Genomic DNA, 21,699 nt, shown 5'->3' with positions numbered 1-21,699 from the left:
TAGGGTGAAGATCAAATCTCATGTTTTGTTGAAGATCAAATTAACTAAACATTTGTGCAAGGCCAGAGGATGAAATGACATCAAAGCAAGAGACTGCATTCTAAAATGACATTTATTGGAAAATTGTTCATGGTTACACGTGGTAGACTGAGTCATCTATAAATTCAGCCCCTGTTAGTAGGTCTGCAGACTTGACAGAGCACTGTACTCTGTGTCTGAAAGTCATAGCGTTTCAGATAGCAGAATGAATTTTGGAGACACACTGCAAATTGCAAAAAAATTGACCCTACTTTATCACTTCAATCACCACTACTCTGAACTGATTCTACGACCTACAGACTCATATCCAAGGACTCTTTAGAACACATGTTCCCAGTATTATTGTTATATTTGCACATATTGGTTGTTTGTCAGTTTCTGTCTATTTTTAAGTAAAATTCTCTGACAGTGGATGCCAGTTAACTGGGCTGCTGGTGAATCGGGACAGCTGCTTATTTTGGACAACTCTTAAAGAATAAAAACTAACTGAAAAAATAACTGGGATTCTCCTTGTTTACTTGGAACACTATGCCACTTAATTGGGACAGAAGCCTGTTGCCAAACAGTCTATAATAAGTGCCAGGCATTTTCACTTGGGTGGCTGTTAGACACTGCACCGTGCTTCGAGTGAAGTTTTTAAAACAGCATCAGTCGCGTGCGCTTGTGTTCAAAAAGCAGTGATTTTTCCTCGCTGATTATTTGGCCAGAAATAAGCAGCAAGACAATTCAGAACTGTTTTGCATGCTGCACTTTCAAGCATTCAGGCTCGAGAATGCCAGAAACGGCCAGGAGTGAAAATGAAACGATTTCACAACTTCAACAAGTTAGGCACTACGAAGAATTTGAAAGCATTGACCAATCATCTTCAACGTTAGTAAGGAATGAAGATTTGGAAGATGCAATCATCAATAGGTTTGCATGAAGGTAGTCCATTATCTGTACTAGGTGTCCGTGCTGATTTCGTTCATTTACAGTCAAACGAAAGAACGCGGCAGCAAACAGGTACACTGGATAAATTCCTCCATCAATAACAATTTGGAAGTAATGCAGTTTTATAGTACTGTAGCACTATTGATAGGGTTCTAATTTGCTCTATATCTCATTTTAAAACATTATTTATTACTCAGTTAAATGGTTACTTGTCTTTTTTTATACCTTTTAAACTATTTCCATGAAGCTTCAGCTAACTGGGGCAGCTGTTCAATTGGGCCAAATGCACTGGTCCAGATGTGTCCCAATTTACTGGAATGCACTGTACATTTCTTTTTCCTCTTTAAATGAATCTCAGGATAGTATATGGTAACATATACATGGTACGATAATAAATCTACTTTGAACTGCTGACTGGAGACAAGTGTATAAGCAGCAATGGGAGAGACAGTGGGGTGCACTCCATTCCAATGAAACCAATTTCAGAATACAGCTACTTACGGCTAGTGGGTGAAGATTAATTTTCACCACTCCCTTCCCATCCCCAGACAATTTTAAATCTTGCTCTATTTGTTCTTGGAAATTGCTGCTTATTCTTACCACTCTTGTCTATTTTATGTTGACTTTTACATTTATGGGTCAATGTTTGATGAGCCTGCACATTCTCAGGAGCTGAGGCGTGAATTTCGCGGGGAGGCAATTTCTTGCGCTGACCTTGTGGATGCTCGAGGTAGCTAGCTGGCTGATATTTTCTTTTATCCCCCACTAAAACTGCTGCAGCAACAAACTGAGGTCGTGAAGGATATTACAATAAACGCCTGTTTATTTCATGGTCACAGCAGGCAACACAAAGCCCTGGAGAGGTGCCATCAACCACATCTCTGCAAATTTCTCTAAAGTCACCAGCAGTGACGTGGCCTGGTAGCGCAGTGGTTAGTGCAATGCTATTACTGCATCAGCGAGCTGGGTTCAATTCCTGCCGCTGTTTGTAAGGGATCTATACACTCTCCCCATGACCCTGTGACTTCCTCCAGTGCTCTACTTTCCTCCCCCATTCCAGAGACATGTGGGCTTGCTGGACCTCTGTTTTTCTGATCCTTAGGGATCTGCCAGGATTGAGGAATGCTGAGCAGTGTTAATTCTTAATGATCGTTTACTTTAAAGTGCAAGCTAACATACAAACACTAAACAAACTAAATAAAGAGCTGAGAAACGAGGCCAAGATGAGTGGAGGGAGAGCATTCAGAAGCCAGAGATGGCGCCTCTGAAAGATCCACCACTTTCATATTTGAGATCAGAGAAATTCCTTCGATAAACTAAACCAATCAATGATTGCACAATTACATCACATGGGTAATGTGCTAATAGTTAGCCAATGAAAAATGTGAAAAGTGATAAACTGTTAGTTTAGCTGCTATACAGCTCTCTGCCAGTAAGTTGGGGGTGAACCACCACATCCTTGTGAAAAATACATGAGTTTCTTAAAAAGTACAGATGATTAAAATACAACTTTAATCTTACATTAATTCATCTTATAAAGAAAATAGTAGTTTCCAACAGGATAGTAAGCTAATTAGTCACATGGGTATAAATGGGTAGTATGGGTTTGTTGGGCTGATAGGGCCTGTTACTATGTTGCATCTCTAACTAGATAAAAAAAAATACAGGTACCCCTTGCTTTACACCATTTCGCTTTTATGAAAGACCTACACTAGTACCTGTTTTCGCTAACTGAAAGAAATCCGAAGAGGATTTTCGCTTTTACGAGAAAAGGTGCCCGCTTTAAACTTGTGTTTACCCTGAAAAAGACTACATGACCGTGAAGCCTTGCGCGGGCAGGTGTGTGTGCATGCGTATACGTGCCGATTTTTTCCTACAAATCAGTTTTCGACTAAATCCCGATTCTGGTAAGGGAAACTACACTGTACATACATTATTTCTACTTTTAAATAGGCTGTGTATTTAACATATCATTCCTGGTTTTACTATATGTATAGTGTTATTTTAGGTTTTATGTGCTATTTGGTAGGTTATTTTTTGGGTCTGGGAATGCTCAAAAATTTGGCCCGTACAAATTAATGGTAATTGCTTACACGAGGAAATCTGCAGATGCTGGTAATTCAAGCAACACACACAAAATGCTGGTGGAACACAGCAGGCCAGGCCGCATCTATAGGGAGAAGGGCTGTCGACGTTTCTGGCCGAGAGATGAAGGGTCTCGGCCCAAAACGTCGACAGTGCTTCTCCCTATAGATGCTTCCTGGCCTGCTGTGTCCCACCAGCATTTTGAATGGTAATTGCTTCTTCACTTTACGCCATTTTGGCTTACGAAAGGTTTCATATGAGCGCTCTACTTTTGGATAGCGGGGGAAACCTGTATAAACAAAACAACATCAGCTTCCTCCTCCAAGCCAACATTCGAGTCTCTAAAGGAGAAACCAGGAAGGCCACATGCCTGATACCAGACTTCCGAAGTAAGTACTCTATTCTGCAGATCACCAGGTGGACAGAGAAAACTGTCCTAAGGTTGTCCTCAAATCCTTCCTTGCCATACAACTTGCAGAAGAAACATTCAGGACCGCATCCCAAACTTCATGCCCATCTGCCCGAAATAAAGTATCTAAGAGGCAGAAGAAGAGAAGCCCTTCCTAAACTACTTAAGCCATCAGGTCAAGCAACTGGTGTTAATTCTGATGTCAATCCTACTGGCCCCGTTATCTCCTGTGGGACAGGGGAGGACGCAAGTTGTTCTCAACCCTGAGGGACTACCTTTGGCTGGGATAGATAATGGAGGATGAGGAAATATGGAGAGAAAAGCAGAGGGATGGGGGGAAAAAGGCCTACCTCCACACTACAAGGTTCTGATGCCTTGTAAACCACTCCCAGTCAATAGAAACAAACAGGATCAGCACCAGTGAGTTGTACTTCATCTAAAAAAATCATTTCAATGACTTTAGTGGATTGAGAACACCAACTGCTTCCATAAAGGAATCACATTAACAGTAACCTACACCTAGAAACCATTTAACATAATCATTGCCTCATGGGGTGAAGGAGGAAACAGAGGGAAGACGAGAGAGGAACTGAGCAGGAGGTGGCTTAAGGAGGACACAAGAGAGTGAAGATGCTGCAATGCGCAGCAATCAATAATCTTCTGCTGGAGGAGCTGCGCATGTTGAGCCGTGGTTTAAGGAAACAGGAGGGCGACGATGCGGGAGGCAGGAAAACCCAATTCGACATTCCTCGAATCGACTTATCAGCCCTTCCTTTCTCCATAACGCTTTCGCCGCCTCTGCAGCGTAGCAGTTAATGTGACGCTATTACAGTTCGGGTCATCAGAGTACAGAGTTCAATCCCAGTGTCCTCTGTAAAGGAATCTGCACATCTTCCCTGTGGAATGCACCCCACCACTCCCTCCCCTGGTGCTCCGGTTTCCTCCCACAGTCCAGTTAGTAGGCTAATTGGTCATTGTAAATTATCCCATAATTAGATTAGGGTTAGATCGGGGTGGAGGTGGGGGGTTGCTGGGCAGCTCTGCTCAAGAGCCAGAAGAGCCTATACCATGCTGTTTCTCTAAATAAATTTTGTAAAAATGCTCTACTCCATTACAGATTAGAAATCTACACTGGCTCCAAGCAGCTAATGCAAGCGGTGGACATAATACGGGGTCAGAATGAGTGACCTCAGACTTTAAGTAAATTGTGAGTTACACAGGGGTCTACTTTCTCCTACCTGGACCACCAAGAGAGGTGACTAAAGCAGAACTGTGTGTACCGCCATTCAAAAACAACCCGCAGAGGACCCAACGAGCCAAGCAAGGGTAAACCACAAGCATTGCAACTTTCGTTTCTTAATCATGCTCGTGTCAGAGAAACTGGAAAAGCTACTAATGCAAAGCAGTTCCGCGTTTTGCAAATACAGTATGTCTGAAGAGCTAATACTTGATCACAGACAGAAAGATGATCAAAAACTTTCTCTGGTGAACCAGCTGTCAATAAAGCAGGTCTCTTGTGCTATTCCTGTGTTAGTCAATGATCTTTAGTTAGGCAATGTGTCTTATTAATACCTTTTAAAACCATGTTTGTCTATGCAGCTCATGCACATTTATATTGATCGCAAACTACATTAACTATTTATACCTCAGTAAGTTGTGTTTGAACATATGTTTTTAGGATTTTATCCTTCAATCACATTACAAATCTCTTCGTGTAAACTTCACAATGCAAAACCATAGCAATATTATGGAGTCATAGAGCACTTCAGTGCAAAAACTGGCCCTTCTGCCCATCCAGTCCATTCCTAGTCCCATCGACCCACAACTGGACCACGCCCCTGCATACCTCTCCCATCCATTAACTTGTCTAAACTTCTCAAAACTCACATCCACCCCCTTTGTTGGCAGCTTGTTCTGCACTTGTACCATCCGCTGAGTGAAGTTTCCCCTCAGGTTCCCCTTAAATATTTCACCTTTCACCCTTAACCTATGACCTCCAGTTCTAGTCTCACCCAACTTGGTGGAAAAAGCCTGCTGGCATTTACCCTATCTGTACAACTCATAATTTTGTAAACATCAATCACATCTTCTACGCTCCAGGGAATAAAGACTGGACCTAGTCAACCTTCCCCTATAATTTAAGAAAATCCCATTTCAATTATTGAAATTTTACAAAGAAATCAACCCAAATTGAGAAAATCATCCCTAAGATCCGCAAGAGATTTTCCAGCAGTTGTGCTCATAGCCAGACATTGACTGAGCTGAGGGCTCAACTCCAGCTACGGAGCCTGCTCTGCACAGTTGGTCTCTAGCACAAACATCTCCAGGGTCTCTCAGGTCTGAGCTTAGAGATCCGCCCGCTGAACCAGATGAACCCGACTGAAATACACTGACCCCATTGAACTCAATGAGAGATTGAGTAGATTAAAAAACCAGTTGGCTCATTAATGCTTACTAAAATTATTAATCTATTAATAACTTTATTAAGGTATAAGTAATCTTACTATGAAATTAAAAAATCTCCTTTTTTTCCCCTAACTTTTGACAAGTCTTAAGTTAGGCATGCAAACATTCATTTTGAATAGCTAGACACCGTTGCTAGATATTTGCCCCAGGCCTCACAGATGAGGGAAGAGTCCCATTTCTTAAGGACAGCACTTTGCCTAGATCCTGTTTGAAGAAAAGGATAGTGCAGGAATCAGACAATTAGCGAAACTGGGTAAGTACAAAACCTGCCCCAGTGAGGTTTTTGACTAACAAGGCCAAGTCATGAAACTGAGGACTGCATATTAAAATGAGCACACATTAACTGTACAAGTCAAATAACACATAATATAACAGTAACCTGCTCCAAAACTTGGGCCTCTGTAGCTCCCTATGCAAATGGACCTTCAACTTACTCACCAGAAGACCACAACCTGTGTGGATCAGAAATAACATCTCCTCCTCGTTAACAATCAACACTGGTGCGACTCTGTTCCTGGGTGTCAATATCTTTGGGTATCTATCCTGGGCCCAACATATTGATGCAATTCCAAAGAAGGGACGACAGCACCCATATTTCATTAGGAACAGCTATATTTCATTCAGAGTGTGAGGAGATACACTATACCGCCAAAGACACTTGCAAGTTTCTACAGATGCATTCTAACCGGTTCCCTCACCATCTGGTATGGGGGGGGGGGGGGGGTGTGAAGCATTGCACAGGATTGAAATAAGCTGCAAAAAGTTGTGAACTCAGTCATCACGAGTGCTAGCCTCCCCAGCACCCAGGACATCTCCACGGAGCAATGACCCAAATAGGCAGCATGCATCATTAAGGGCCACCATCACCCAGGACGTGCCCTCTTCTTATAGCTACCTTCAGAGAGGAGATACAGGAGCCCGAAGGAACACACTAAATGATTCAGGACCAGCTTCTTTCCCTCTGTCATCAGATGTCTGAATGGACATTGAACCCGTGAACACTACCTCATTACTTTTTCCCCCTTTTCTGCACTACTTCATTTAAATTATTTATATACATACACATTTCTCACTGTATATTATATATTGCAATGTACTGCTGCCACATAACAAATCTCAAAACATATACCAGTGATATTAAACCTGATTCTAATTATTTTAGTATGTCACATTACAACACATTAAGATGCCATGTCTCACACCAACAAAACTAAAAATAATTAGGGTCATATGCACAGATAAAGACCAGAAGATGAAAAATTAGAAACACAAGAGGGGCACTTAATAATGGAGAGCCTTAAACTTAAAAGAACAACCTTTCTCATCCAAGTGCCTGCCCAGTGCCAGTCACAATAAGCAAGAGACCAACTGCTGGAAGAAGTCAACATGTTACCTTCCTTTTATTTCTTGATTTCATGGCTACCTGGAGAAGAAGAATTTCAGAGTTGAATACTTTGATAATAAATGAACCTTTAATATGAAGGAGGAAAAGGAACTGCTTAGCCCTTTGAACTCCTACATAAGAAATAGAAGCAGGAGTAGGCCATCTGGCCCATCGAGCCTGCCCCGCCATTCACTAAGATCATGGCTGATCCATCCGTAAGCTCATCTCCATCTACTTGCCTTTTCCCCAAAACTCTTAATTCCTTTACTATGTAAAAACCCATCTAACTGTTTCTTAAATGTATTTAGTGAGGAAGCCTCAACTGCTTCCCTGGGCAGAGAATTCCACAGATTCACCACTTTCTGGGAAAACCAGTTTCTCCTCATCTCCATCCTAAATCTTCTCCCCTGAATCTTGAGGCAATGTCCCCGAGTTCTAGTCTCACCTACCAATGGAAACAACTTTCCTACTTCTACCTTACCTATCCCTTTCAAAATTTTCTATGTTTGTATAAAATCTCCTCTCATTCTTCTGAACTCCAGAGAGTATAGTCCCAAGTGACTCAATCTCTCCTCACAGGTTAACCCCTTCATCCCTGGAATTAACTTGGTGAACCTCCTCTGCACTGCCTCCAAAGCCAGTATATCCTTCCTCAAGTATGGAGACCAGAACTGGACACAGTACTCCAGGTACGGCCTCACCAGAACCCTGTATAGTTGCAGTATGACCTCCCTGCTCTTGAATTCAATCCCTCTAGCAATGAAGGCCAACATTCCATTTGCCTTCTTAATAACCGGTTGTACCTGCAAGCCAATTTTTTGCAGTTCATGGACAAGCATTCCCAAGTCCCTGTACACAACAGCAAGCTTCAATCTTTCACCATTTAAATAATAATCTGCTCTTCTATTGTTCCTTCCAAAGTGGATGATCTCGCATTTGCCAACGTTGTATTCCATCTGCCTAATGTTGTAATCCATCTGAATTCCTCCAGCAATTTGGTTTTTTTTGGCTCCAGATTCCACCATCTTCTGTCCCCTCAGTCTCCGTTCACAATGATTGGCACCGCCCATCAGATACACCCTAACGGTAGCCCTTAATGATAGATGCCGCCTACTCGATTCATAGAAAACCTGCAGCACAATACAGGCCCTTCAGCCCACAAAGTTGTGCCGAACATGTCCCTACCTTAGAAATTACTAGGCTTACCCAAAGCCCTCTATTTTTCTAAGCTCCATGTACCCCTCCAAAAGTCTCTTAAAAGACCATATCATATCCACCTCCACCACCGTTGCCAGCAGCCCATTCCACACACTCACCACTTTCTATGTAAAAAACTTACCCCTGACATCTCCTCCGTACCTACTCCCCAGCACCTTAAATCTGTGACCTCTTGTGGCAACTATTTCAGCCCTGAGAAAAAGCCTCTGACTATCCACATGATCAATGCCTCTCATCATCTTATACACCTCTGTCAGGTCACCTCTCATCCTCCATTGCTCCAAGGAGAAAAGGCCGAGTTCACTCAACCTATTCTCATAACGTATACTCCCCAATCCAGGCAACATCCTAGTAAATCTCCTCTGCACTCTTTCTATGGCTTCCACATCCTTCCTGTAGTGAGGCGACCAGAACTGAGTACAGTACTCCAAGTGGGGTCTGACCAGGGTCCTATATAGCTGCAAAATTACCTCTCAGCTCCTAAATTCAATTCCACAATTGATGAAGGCCAATACACTGTACGTCTTCTTGAAGGTGGCCTGGATGCTGGGGAGGTTAGTGCCCATAACAGAGCTGACAACTTTTCACAGCTTATTTCAACCCTGTGTCACTTAGTTACAGAGGATCTGCAAGGTAACAATGGTCCAAACTCCATTCAGTTCTTGCACCCCCCGCCCCCCCCACTCCGGTGGTGATGTGATACATTGAAAATAGGCCATTCACAGCAGTCAATCTCTCTCCAATTCATCTACAAGAAACAAGGAAACTCCTACGACAGCAAGACTTTGAGCTCTTTAGGTCCAAAAACACAAGCATTGCTACCTTTTTCTGTGCTACATTTCACAACAATATTGGAAGGAGTTGGCATCCTCTCCATCACTTAGCATTGGTTACTACTTTCATTCACATTTGAACACACTCACTCTAAATGCTGGACAATGGGTACGACTTAAACTGTTCCAATTGTGAGGCGCGAGGCACAATGTAATAATACTTGATTGCTTACTGTGAATCTGCAATTGGAAGTGGCACTCGCAAGCAATTGGCTCACTTGACCTGCCCCGAGATATGCCAAGGTCGTGCCATATTCTCACTCAAAAGAAACATGCTTAAATTGCATCCTTCAATAACTCCTTAAAATGTTTCACAATGAAGTAACTTTAAGTGGTTTGATTTCAATAAAGTAACATAATCATTAAACACCCAGCAAGGTGAAATAGAATGGATAACTAATGTAGGGATCAATAACTCACTTTTTTCCTACCTTTTTCCATTCAATGCCTTTGAACAGAAAATCCTACAAAAGGTAATGGATTCTGTCCAGTACGTAACGGGTAAAGTGCTCCTAACTACTGAGCACATCTACATGAAACAATGTCATAGGAAAGCAGCATCCATCATCAGAGACCCTCACCACCCAGGCCATGCTCTCTTCTTGCTGCTGCCATCAGGTAGAAGGTGCAAGAGCCTCAAGTCTTACACCACCAGGTTCAAGAACAGTTACTACCCCTCAACATCGGGCTCCTGGATAAAAGGGGTAACTACACTCATCTATCGAGATGTTTCCACAACCAGTGATCTCACTTTAAGGTCTCTTTGTCTTGTTATTTCATGCTCTCGTTATTTACTTAGATTTGGATTTCAACAGTTTGTTGTCTTCTATACTCTTGCTCTTTCATTGATCCTGTTTACAGTTACTATTCTATAGATTTGCTAAGTATGCCCACAGCAAAAGCATCTCAGGGTTGTATGTGGTGACCTGCGTGTGCTCTGATAATAAATTTTACTTTGAACATTCCTAAACGGTCCCTCAGGATCGAGGATGGTCTTTTTTCAGGTCCCATTCAATTCTGCAGGCTCTGAGATGGTTGATCATTAACACAGATCCAAACCGAGGCATCTGGAAGATAGCTTTTTAAACATTTAGAGATATAGCACAGCCCATGCCACTCAATCACACCCATATAACCAATTAATCTACTAACCTGTATGTCTTTGGAACATGGGAGGAAACCTGAGCACCTGGAGGAGGAGGAGGATGTACAGGCAGCAGGGGAATTGAAACTGGGTAGAAACTGGGCAACACGGTAGCATAGCAGTTAACATAATGCTGTTTCAGATTATGGTACCGTGGGCTACCGTGTTGCCCAGTGATACTCCATTTCAAAACACAGCAGCCACTCCCAAACACATTTAAACAGTAATTGGGCCGCTGTTCATTAATTGCTTAAAATATTTCAGTGAAATCTGTGTTTTTATTCTTTACAGGACATGACACTGCACAGTGATTGCAATGAACATGTTACTGACAACCAGCAAGTCCCTGATACTAACAACTGGTCTTATGACCTTGTGGTCTTTTGGTCAATTGCAGACTTGATGGTATATAACCAGCCATTAAATGAACTAAACAACTCCTAATGACAACTAAAAGCTCTAGGCAAAAGAAATAGTCACTGATTTAATATCACAATGCACAAAACTCAAATGTGGAAGCTGGAATTAAAGGAGTTAAGATTTACAGTTCTTAAATTTTTAAAGATCAAGGCCGCAGAGTTAGCACAAAGCGATTACAGCACCAGCAAACCCGGTTCAATTTCTGCCACTGACTGAAAGGAGTTTGTATATTCTGTCCGTAACTGCACGAATTTCCTCCGGGTGCTCCGGTTTCCTCCCATAGTCCAAAGATGTACAGATGGCTAAGTAGCTTAATTTGTCACATGAATGTAATTGGACTGGCAGGGCCTGCTGCAGGGCTGTATTTCCAAATAGAAATATATAAATAAACCTTCAATCGCCTAAAATACAGCTTGTTATCTTCAAAAATACCTTTCAGGATGAGATGTAAAAGACACAAGATTCCAGAACCAGAGCTAATAATTATTCTACGCTGTTCCCTCAGTGATAAGGCACTTAAGCAGCAGTCAGGAAAATTAATAATTTTCAATCCTAGGTAAACAAGTGGCTTGAAACTAATACTGACTGACTTAAATATTTTTCTCTTTTTTTGTTATTTTTTTCTTTGAAGAATAATTATCTCCTCTGATCTGAATTACTAAACAGTATGCAAGAAAATAATGCTTCCATCATAGGTTCCTCTTGTTAAGATGGTAGACAGTCTGTCACTTCATCACGAGAGCTTTGTTCTGTGTGTTAGCGTCAGTATGACAAGACAGTGTAAGATAATAAAACCTAATCCTTTAGTGGCTGTTCATCTCAAAATCCCCCAAATCAAAGCAGTGTTGTCAATTGAGCAGGACCAATGCACAGAACAGGATTGCAAACACGACTTCTCTGAAATACTCCATGTCCAAAATATATTTCCCATGATGCAGCGGGAATTGACCCGGTGTCGCTGGTACCGTAAAGCGATGTGCTAACCATTACGGTACCAACCCACCGTGGGCACACTGACCGCCAAAAATGTACATTGTATACCGTTCTTAGACAATACATTTTTATTCTTCCTAAATCCCCATCAAAATTAGTGGCACCGCTACAGCCCAGTACTATTATAGCTTGGGGCACAGAGTTCAGAGTTCAATTCTGACACCTTGTGGAAGGAGTTTGTACGTCCTCCGCATGGCATACATGGGTTTCCTCCAGATGCTCCAGTTTCCTCCCACACTCCAAAGACATACTGACCAATAAGTTAATTGGTCATTGTAAATTGTCCCAAGATTAGGCTTGGGTTAAATAGGTACCGTAGGTTGCTGGATGGTGTGGCATCCTTCCCAATTAAAAAAAAAAATCACTCAATTACAAACAAGAGGGAATTTACATTTCACTAATTAACGTACCAACCCACACACCCTTTGGGATGTGGGTGGGGGGTGCGGGAACCAACGTACCAAGCAAAACTCAAACAGTCTTCAGGAGGAACATGCAGACTCCACACAGACAACACTGGAAGTCAAGTCTGAACACTAGTTGCAGGAAAGGCAGAGCAACAGCTCTGTTAGCTGCAGTTGCTGTCTGTTTTTATATATAGGACAAGCTGAAAACTGGTTTCTCATTAGAAAAGCAACATCTTTAGTGTGTCTTGCCCTAGTTATTAATAGTCTTTATAAAGTGGCTTTAAAAACCTGCAGAGAACCATTTACATTTCTTTTCTGTTTCTTATTAAATACATTACTTTAACATGTAAAACAAGGCAACGTTCATAGGCTTAAACATGGCATGCAGACTCGGGGCACAATTTGTTCTGAAGCCCCCTTCACACCACCAGTTCCACCCACAACCAAAAGATCAAAACATGGTGGTGGGGGCCCACCATGGGAATAAGACACCTCCTGTAATTCTACTGTAGTATGATGAGGAGGAATTTATTCAGACGGTGGTGAATCTGTAGAATTCAATACCACAGACAATTTGGAAGCCAAGTCATTGGATATATTTAAAGCAGAGGGTGATACATTCTTGATTAGTGGGGGTGTCAAAGGTTATGGGGAGAAGGCAGGAGAATGGGATAATAAATCAGTCACGATCGAATGACAAAGCAGACTTGATGGGCTGAATGCCCTAACTCTTCTTCTATTTCTTATGCAATGAGCCAAATACCCCCATCCCCCAAACCATCAACTCCTCGTCTTCCACTCGAAGACCCACATTCAATGCTTTAGGAAAAGCATCATCCCTCTGCCATTAGATTTCTGAATGATCCATGAATACTCCCTAACCATTACTGTTTTGTACTCTTTATTTATCCAACTATTTGTTTTATTTGCGCCTTATAGTAATTTCATTTTTACACCTTGCTCTGCTGCCACAGAACAAGTTTTGTGACTCATGCCAGCGATAATAAATGTGACTCTGATCCCAGCAAACCGAGAAGCTAGCATTGAGTAAACATCAGCAGACACCTAACTCTGTCATGGTGGAACCAGCAAAATAAACGCAATTACTTCTTGTTGACCAGACTGAAGTATTCAGGCTATTTCAAGTGGAGAACACCACTCTGAAGGAAAGGGTTAAGAAATGCCAGTCACAACAGTGAAATGATTTAGCACAGCAGAGGAGAGAATGGTGGAAAAGAGTAGAGAAAATAAGAGCTAATAATGAGCTGACAGAATCACTGATATATTTACACAAGTTCCATATATAATAATGCACACTAAATAAATACAAAACTACTACTGCTCCACTTCAATGTTTAACACTCGATTAGTGGTTGACTAATGGTTGGTAGGCATCGCATATATCCCATACAACAGTCAGAGCCTTACCACTGGCACGCTTGTCTCAGCACAGATGAGAATAATCACGCCCTTGAGGTATCAAAACCGCAATATTTCCCAATTTTACAGAAGAAAGCACTAGCACACACCAGGCTGCAAAATAAAACATGCAGAAAATTATGGAACAAACTTGATAAAACACTGAGAATGCTCGGCAGGGCAGAAACATCAGGGCAAAGAAGAAAGCACTTAACGGAGTAGAAATTCCTTCTTCAGTCAAACATGTTAAGTGTACAGCAACAATCTTCTGCAGGAGCATCTGTGGAGGGAATTGGAGAGTCAACAAGAATGTTCTCGGCCCAGCTGTTTACTCTTTTCCATGGAACGAAAACACACACACACACACACACACACACACACACACACACACACACACACACACACACACACACACACACACACACACACACACACACACACACACACACACACACACACACACACACACACACACACACACACACACACCTACACCTACACCTAATCAGGTCAGGCAGCATCTATATTGAGGAATACACAGCCAACATTTCAGGCTTGGACCCTCCATCAAGACTCAGGAGAATAAACAGTCGATGCATTTGGGCCGAGACTCTTCATCAGAACTCAGGGGAATACACAGGTCTTTGAGATTTATTAGTCTTCAATACCATCAAATTCCACCGTCCCAACTCTTCTCTAATATTGATTTCTTTCAGTTCCTTCCATTCATTTAGATCCTATATTCCCAATATATCCAGGAGGTCACTGTGTTCTTCTTTGTGAAGGCAGAACTAAGACTCGCTGAGCTGTCAGAAAATTTATTTCTGATTCAGAGCTCTCCCCATCTTTGTCTTTTTGTTTCAATCGTTCAATTTCTATCCTTGTTATCTTGACCTCAGCTGTCCCACTCTAGTGCCCAATGTGGCACTTCAGCTTAAATTTTCCCCCAAATTGTAGGGTCCATATGGAAGTAAGGCATTGTTCTATCAAATCCCGATCAGTGCCATGCTCTTCTTCTTGCTAAGACCCTGGGCAGGAGGTACAGAGGCTTTGGATCTCTCACCAGCAGGTTCAAAAACAGTTACTACCTTCAATCATCAGACTCCAGCATGGATGACTTCTCATCAGTAGGGCCGCAGAGAAGTGTAGTGGTTAGCACAACGCTTTACAGTACAGGCCACCCGGGCCGCTGCCCATGAGGTGTTTCTACATCCTCCTCAAGACCACGTGGGTTTCCTCCGGGTGCTCCAATTTCCTCCCACAGTCCAAAGATGTGCTAGCTGGTAGGTTAATTGGCCATTGCAAATCCACCCAAGATTAGGCTAGGTTAAATCGGGGGTCGCTGGACGGCATGGCTGAAAGGGGCAGAAGGGTCTACTCCACGTTGCATCTCAATAAATAAATAGACCTTGATCTGACTCCACAATTGTGGTCTCACTTTCAAGGACTCTACAACTCAGAGTGTTAATTATGCGTCTATTTGCATAATTTGTGTTCTTTTGCACATTGGTCATTTGTCAGTCTCTGCTCGTGTCAGGGGTTCCCCAACCTGGGGTCCACAGACCCCCCTCAGTTAACAGTAGGGGTCCACGGCATAAAAAACATGGGGAGCCCTGGTTTATGCATAATTTTTCATAAATTCTAATGTACGTCTTTATTTTCTTGTAAATGCCTGCAAGAAAATGAACCTCAAGGTAGCATATAACATATGTGCATTTAGATTTAAAAAAATACTTTGACTTTGCATGTCACAACCTGAAATGTCAACCATCCCTCTGCCTCCACAGATGCTGCCTGACCAGCTGAGTTCCTCCTGCAATCTGATTTTTGTTCATTTCTATCAATTTTATTTAGGGAGTGGACAATTGAAAGCAGGAAAATTTAAGATTGTTCTGCACAGCCGTAACGTTAACAACTTAAATTTACGTGGTGCTTTTATCATGGTCAATTATCCATTGAACTTCACAGAGGCATGATCGAAGGAGCATCGATACTGAGCCCTATAAGAGGCCAACAGAACAAATGACTGAAAAGCTTGATCATACAGGGAGGATTTAAAAGAGAAGGCCCATAGTGGATGAAATATATAGTAAATGTAATGGGAACTGAATTTGGAAGAGCACAGAAATATGATAAGGTTGTAGAAATTAGGAGAGCAAAGCCATAAAGACCATGAGCATAGGAACAAAGTCTGGTCATTCCACCCAGTCTGCCACTCCATCACGTCTGATTTATTATCCCTCTCAATCCCATTTTCCTACCTTCTCCCTGTAACCTTTCATGCCCTTACTAAACAAAAACCTGTCAACCTCTGCCTTAAACATACCCAATGACTTGACCTGCACAACCATCCACAGAGGGAATCCGGCAACAAGGATAGTGGCTGGCGGAGTGGGTGTGAGAAAGAGGAATGTTCAGCCCTACTCAAGATGGTCAGCTGCCCCATCCACTGTTGAGTGTGTGGAGACCATAACCATTCCCCTCCCTTGTTACGTCTAGGCGTAAATCATTCGTTCATTATGCGCCGTGTCGTGTGATGTGGGTGACCATGGTCTTTCCATGATCATGATTATTTTTGGCAAATTCTTCTGCTGAAGTGGTTTGCCATTGCCTTCTTCTGGGTAGTGTCTTTATAAGATGGGTGACCCCAGCTATTACCAATGCTCTTCAGAGATTGTCTGCCTGGTGTCAGCTGTCCATTAACCAAGACTCCTGATATGTCCCAGCTGTTCATACAATCATCCACCACCTACTGCCATGGCTTCCCGTGACCCTGATCGGCGGGGGGTGGGGGGGGGGGGAGTTAAGCAGATGCCCAAGGGCGATCTAGTGGAGGGAAGGAGCACCTTACACCACCTTCAGTACCTCCACCCCACAAGCCTATTATTTATATCCAATTTGCTGCTGGAATTCCCAAGGTGATGGCAACCCACAATAATCTGAATGGTCTGTCTAGTTACAGGAGATCAAGCAACAGTGAAGTGGACAGATTGTGACAAAGTGGCCCAATCAGAAGAGTAAGGGATATCATGACAAATATACCTTTAAAATGTGACGCACACTACCAGACTTTCATTATATAAGATAAATTGTGCGCCTCAAGGGAGGTTGCAGTTCAGTAATGGGCTGGAAGACTGATAAGCAATGAGTCTCCAGAGCCAAGTTTATATTTGATGTTCTGACAGCCATTCCCAAGAGCACCGCAGGACGGTAAAAAGCATCTTAAAGAAGAAGAATGGGCACGGGATAGCGACCGCGCTGCTTTCTGCGAACACTCAACTCCCTCAGCATTGATCTCCATACTCAAGAGCGAGTGATGCAACAGTCATCGATCAACACTGCAACTCACCACCGAGTGGGCAGCTGCCCTGAGGGCCCAGCATCCTGGGTGGGGGGGAAGGGGGGCTGTTCCTCCTCCCCGCGCTTTCCCGTCAAAACATACTTTTTGCACGGAGTAGCGAAGGTGGAGGCCAGGAAAGGGGTTGCCCCAGAATGGAAAAGCAAAAAGTGGCAGACACAGCCCAGTCCACCAGAGGAAAAGCCCTCCCCACCGCTGAGCTCATCTACAAAGAGCTCCGCCACAAGGCAGCAGCATCCATCACCAAGCACACTCCCCCCCCACCCACCCCATGCTCTCTTCTCATTGCTGCTGTCAGAAAGGAGAAAGAAGAGCCTTAGGCCCCACACCAACAGGTTCAGAAATAATTATCCCTCAAGCATCAGGCTCTGAACCAGTATGGATAATATCACTGAACACAACCTATGTACTCACTTTCAAGGACTCTACAGCTCATGTTCTCTGTATTATTTATTTTGTATTTGCACAGTTTGTCTATTTTTACACAATAGTTGCTTGTGAATCTTTGTGTGTCGTTCTTCCATTAATTCTACTATAGGCGTCTGTAAGAAAGAACATCAGTGCAGCATATAGTGACATATACAGCCAGTGGCCACTTTGTTAGGTACCTCCTGCATCGAAGAAAGTGACCACTGATTATGTTTGTGGTCGTCTGCTGCTGTAGCCCATCCTCTTCAAGGTTTGATTGTGCATTTAGAAATACTCTTCTGCACAGCACTCTTGTAACGATGAGTTACTGTCAGCTTGAACCAGTCTGGCCGTTCTCCTCTAACCTCTCTCACTGGCAAGATATTTTCATCCACAGAACAGTCACTGCCTGGATTTTTTTTTGTTTTTTTTTTGCTTTTGCAACATTCTCTTAAACTCTAGAGACTGATGTGCATGAAAATCCCAGGAGATCAGCAGTTTCCGAGATACTCAAACCACCCTGTCTGGCACCGCAATTATTCCACAGTCATAGTTGCTCAGATCACATCTCTTCCCTATTCTGATGATTACTCTGAACCTCTTGATCATTATGCATCGAGTCGCTGCCACATCATTGGCTGATTAGATATTTGCATAAATGAGCAGGTGTACCTAATGAAGTGGCCACTGAGCACATGTTCGCACTTTGATAATAAATTTAATTTGAATGTTTGAACCTTTGTAAAGTTAAAAAAAAAAAGGTTCACATCCCACCTCAGGGTAACTGCAATATCAGAATTAAAGTCACTGAAACAGCTTTGCATTTGCAGAACCGAATTTAATTAAATCTGCATTAATCCTACATTCACGTCGTAGTTTTCTGAGGAGAAAAAAAGGCAAGACTTCTACGGCACATTTGTCAAGTCCGCACGGTGAAAAAGAGAACAAGATGGAAGTGACAAAGAGTGAAGGGCAGATGTGGTGGGAGGATGTGTCACTAAATCAATAAAGAAGTAAATTATGGCAATTTTGGATCAGCTTCGCAAACTCTGTGCATCTGCATTCTCTCACATTATCCATGCTAAAATGGTGATGTGCAACGCTGCCAGTAATTTGCCTTAACTTAACAGTTATCCAATTCCGACTAAATGCTCAATCACAGCTGTGCTGTGCATGCAGATTTACACTCACATTTCTTCAGGCTCCCAATTAAAAAAAATTCCTCCACAATTTGGGGATAGAGATATAATACATAGATAAATGCACACCATATATGAAGCCTCCATTTCTTCCCCCCTCCCCACCCCACTTTCCAAAATCTTCTGGTTATCGAAATATGGAGATAAATCTGACAATTATTCCAGCAGGGAGTTTAAGCCATGTCCAGTAATAGCCATATATCTAACAGATTTCTAACAAAAACAACCATTTTAATTTCTCTCTCTGTCCCACAGATGCAAATTTCCACTATAGATCAACATAGGCAATCCAAGAGGTTGTCTACTCTCTTTCTAATGCGATGCTCCTGAGCAACAGCTTGTGAAGACTGGAGGCGTATGCTCTCTGACAGTTGCTGGCCATTGTTTCAATTAAAGACATCAGTTACAATGAACACTAACAACTGAAAAACTAGATTAGGACTTTAATGAATGTGAAGTTTTGCATGCACCTTAACCTAAATATACTGCGATTATTTTTTTCCCAGAGACGGGGAAAGAGCACAATTACGCCCATTAACATTCCGATTGTGTATACTAACCTGCTGAGTGAATCTTAACCCTTTCTGAAAAAAATAACAAGCCCCTGCTGTCCTTCAGAAGGTCAGATGGTAACACTTACATTTTAGGCTTTGCAGACTCGTGCAATGCCAAGGGCTGCCAGAAGGCGGCACACCTGGACAGGATGAAAACCGATCAATCAATCTGAACTATATTAGCAAGACCTGAGCCATATTTAATTTGTATTATCATAAGCAGATTCAATATCAAAAATACAGCGCATTAGAGTTATGTTGACATATAACCCCAAAATGCTACATTTTATAGAATAACTTAGTTAAATCCTTACTTCGTTGAAACTATTAAAGTAAATCCCATTAGTAATTGACACATCAGCCGCAGACTCTGAGAGACAGCAAGCTTCGTTTTCAGACGGTGATGCTTTCTTAACCTCCACCGCTAACCCGAGCTGGTTAAAATTGACATTTTCCCGCCCTTGTTTTTTATGGAGCGATTTATACTCCGCCACTCCACCCCGATGTATGACCAGCGAATAAATGCAGACCCTCCACAAGTCAAACACATCATGGTCTGTCCGGCAGTAAGAACCACCAGATGCAAAAGAATTAAAGCCGTAGCAACACGTTTTAACTTTTTGAAAAGTGATGCTTAATTGGAAATTCATTGCTAACTTCTAAACAAGCATACACAAGATTATCTAAGCGTATGTACTGCCTGACTGTATATATTATCAGTGTCTAGAAGGTACAAGTTTTACACAGAAGGTTTGTCTGTGTTATTTGGGAGCTGGACTATCCATGTTTGGGGAAAAGCTCTTCTTCGGTGCCCTACCTCGGTACACGAAGGACAAATGAACTTAAAACCCGCTCATCCAAACAATTCCGTGACTTCAACTCGACTTGGCAATTTGGAAAGAAGAATTAAACGCGGGTTCTAATGTATTTCCGGGATGCCAAGTTTTTTTAAAAAAAAGACGATTGCAGTATATTAAACAAATATTTTGTCACAAATAAAACTGGTTATTAAATAAAGGCCAGGTCGCTTCTAAATCAATTTAGGGCCACCGTGCCCCAGCGGGTATTGCAACATTTAGTAATCAAGGGCAGTTCCACTTAGGACTTTATTGCAGAAGTTCCGCAACTTTAGAATGGAGGTTTCAGTCTAAGGTTGCGTGTTGGCTAAGGGCTGCTTTGCGAGCTGTTCATTCACTAGCGGGAGATTAACACCCACCGCCACGAAGCGAGAAGGGTGAAGGGAGCAGTTTGCAACACTTCTGTGCCAGTAATTGAAAAATCGATGCAGTGTCCAGCAGTCAGACACACGCTAGAGTGGGGGGAAAAATAGGCACTGGTCACCTCTGTTCATTGATATTCATATCCCAAACTGCTGGAGCATTTCTTCAGCCTTGCAGATCCAACAAAAATATTTATTTTTCGTCACAAATTATGCAGTATTTGTGCAACTTGGTCCCGACTGAAACGAGTCAGGGAAGAGTGGGAAACTAAGGTGATAACAGAGGGCGTAAGTGGAACTGCCTTTGCAAGTGACAGACTCAGATTGCCACTTTTTCCTACTGACGGAACTTGACAGGGCATTGCTCTGCCAGTGGAGAACAGTAACAGCACTGCGCTTCAGTGCATTCCCCAGCAAACGACAATATACTCGTTGCGTTGCCCCCTTACCCTTCTCCCCTCGACTTATGGCGCAGAGAGCCAATAACAGCAGCCAGCAACAGCATCTCAGAAGCAGCGTCCTCATGGTCCTTTCTCTTGGGCTTCCTCGGTGACGAGAGAAAACCTTCGCAAACCTTGCGGCTTCTTTAACTCTAACGATAGCGGGTCATCCTTGTTCCGGAGGATGGACGGCTGCAAGGCAATGGGTCCTTTCACGCCGCACTTGCAGCCCGCACCTGACACAAACTCCGGCTCGGTGAGCGCGATCCAGGACTCCTTTTGCAACCTGCTGCGCGCAGCCTAACCTGATGAGAGCCCGGGGGCTGTGATCGACAGCAGCGGCGACCAACCGGCGCCGCGGCACTCCGTATAAGGATTGCCACGAACTACCGGTAGCCAATGGGAGCGGCGGGGCGGACAGCGCGCCTGCCTCTCCCTGTCAGGCTAGGTTGAGACGTGAGCCGCTGTTCTGCAGCATTGAGGCGGCTGCGAATAAAAAATAGAGAGGGGAGGGAGAGGATGCAGCCGGAGGCATCAATGCTGATCAGGATCAAAGTGAGGGCTTGCAATAAATTACCCCAGAGAAGGGCAGCGGGGAGAGAGTTGAAACTGCCAAGCCTTGCCCACCAAGCATGCGGGGTTGGATCTCTCGCAGGGACCGGAGTGAATAAGTAGCTGTTTCTTATTACCCGCTGGGGTGCACCCCTGCGAAATACATAACAGGTTACTGTGTTTATTTAGGAATCAACAGTATTGCAAAGCAACACGGGGCCG

The 21,699-nt window shown here is 43.0% G+C and overlaps 1 protein-coding gene across 7 annotated transcripts in view; it reads right to left on the bottom strand.

Moving 5' to 3' along the window:
- LOC140734734 (netrin receptor UNC5D-like) overlaps positions 1-21,230 on the bottom strand; it is an 820,373-nt gene extending 799,143 nt beyond the window's left edge. For all 7 annotated transcript variants that reach the window (XM_073059143.1, XM_073059196.1, XM_073059151.1 and 4 more), the window contains exon 1: positions 20,935-21,230. In XM_073059143.1, the coding sequence (XP_072915244.1) occupies positions 20,935-21,010 (76 nt within the window). In that variant the 5' untranslated portion in view covers positions 21,011-21,230. The remainder of the gene's footprint in view (positions 1-20,934) is intronic.
- Between the last annotated feature and the right edge of the window lie 469 nt (positions 21,231-21,699).

This window comes from Hemitrygon akajei, chromosome 1, assembly GCF_048418815.1.
Source record: "Hemitrygon akajei chromosome 1, sHemAka1.3, whole genome shotgun sequence".
Lineage (NCBI taxonomy): Eukaryota > Metazoa > Chordata > Chondrichthyes > Myliobatiformes > Dasyatidae > Hemitrygon > Hemitrygon akajei.
This window is presented reverse-complemented; position numbering and strand designations above follow the sequence as displayed.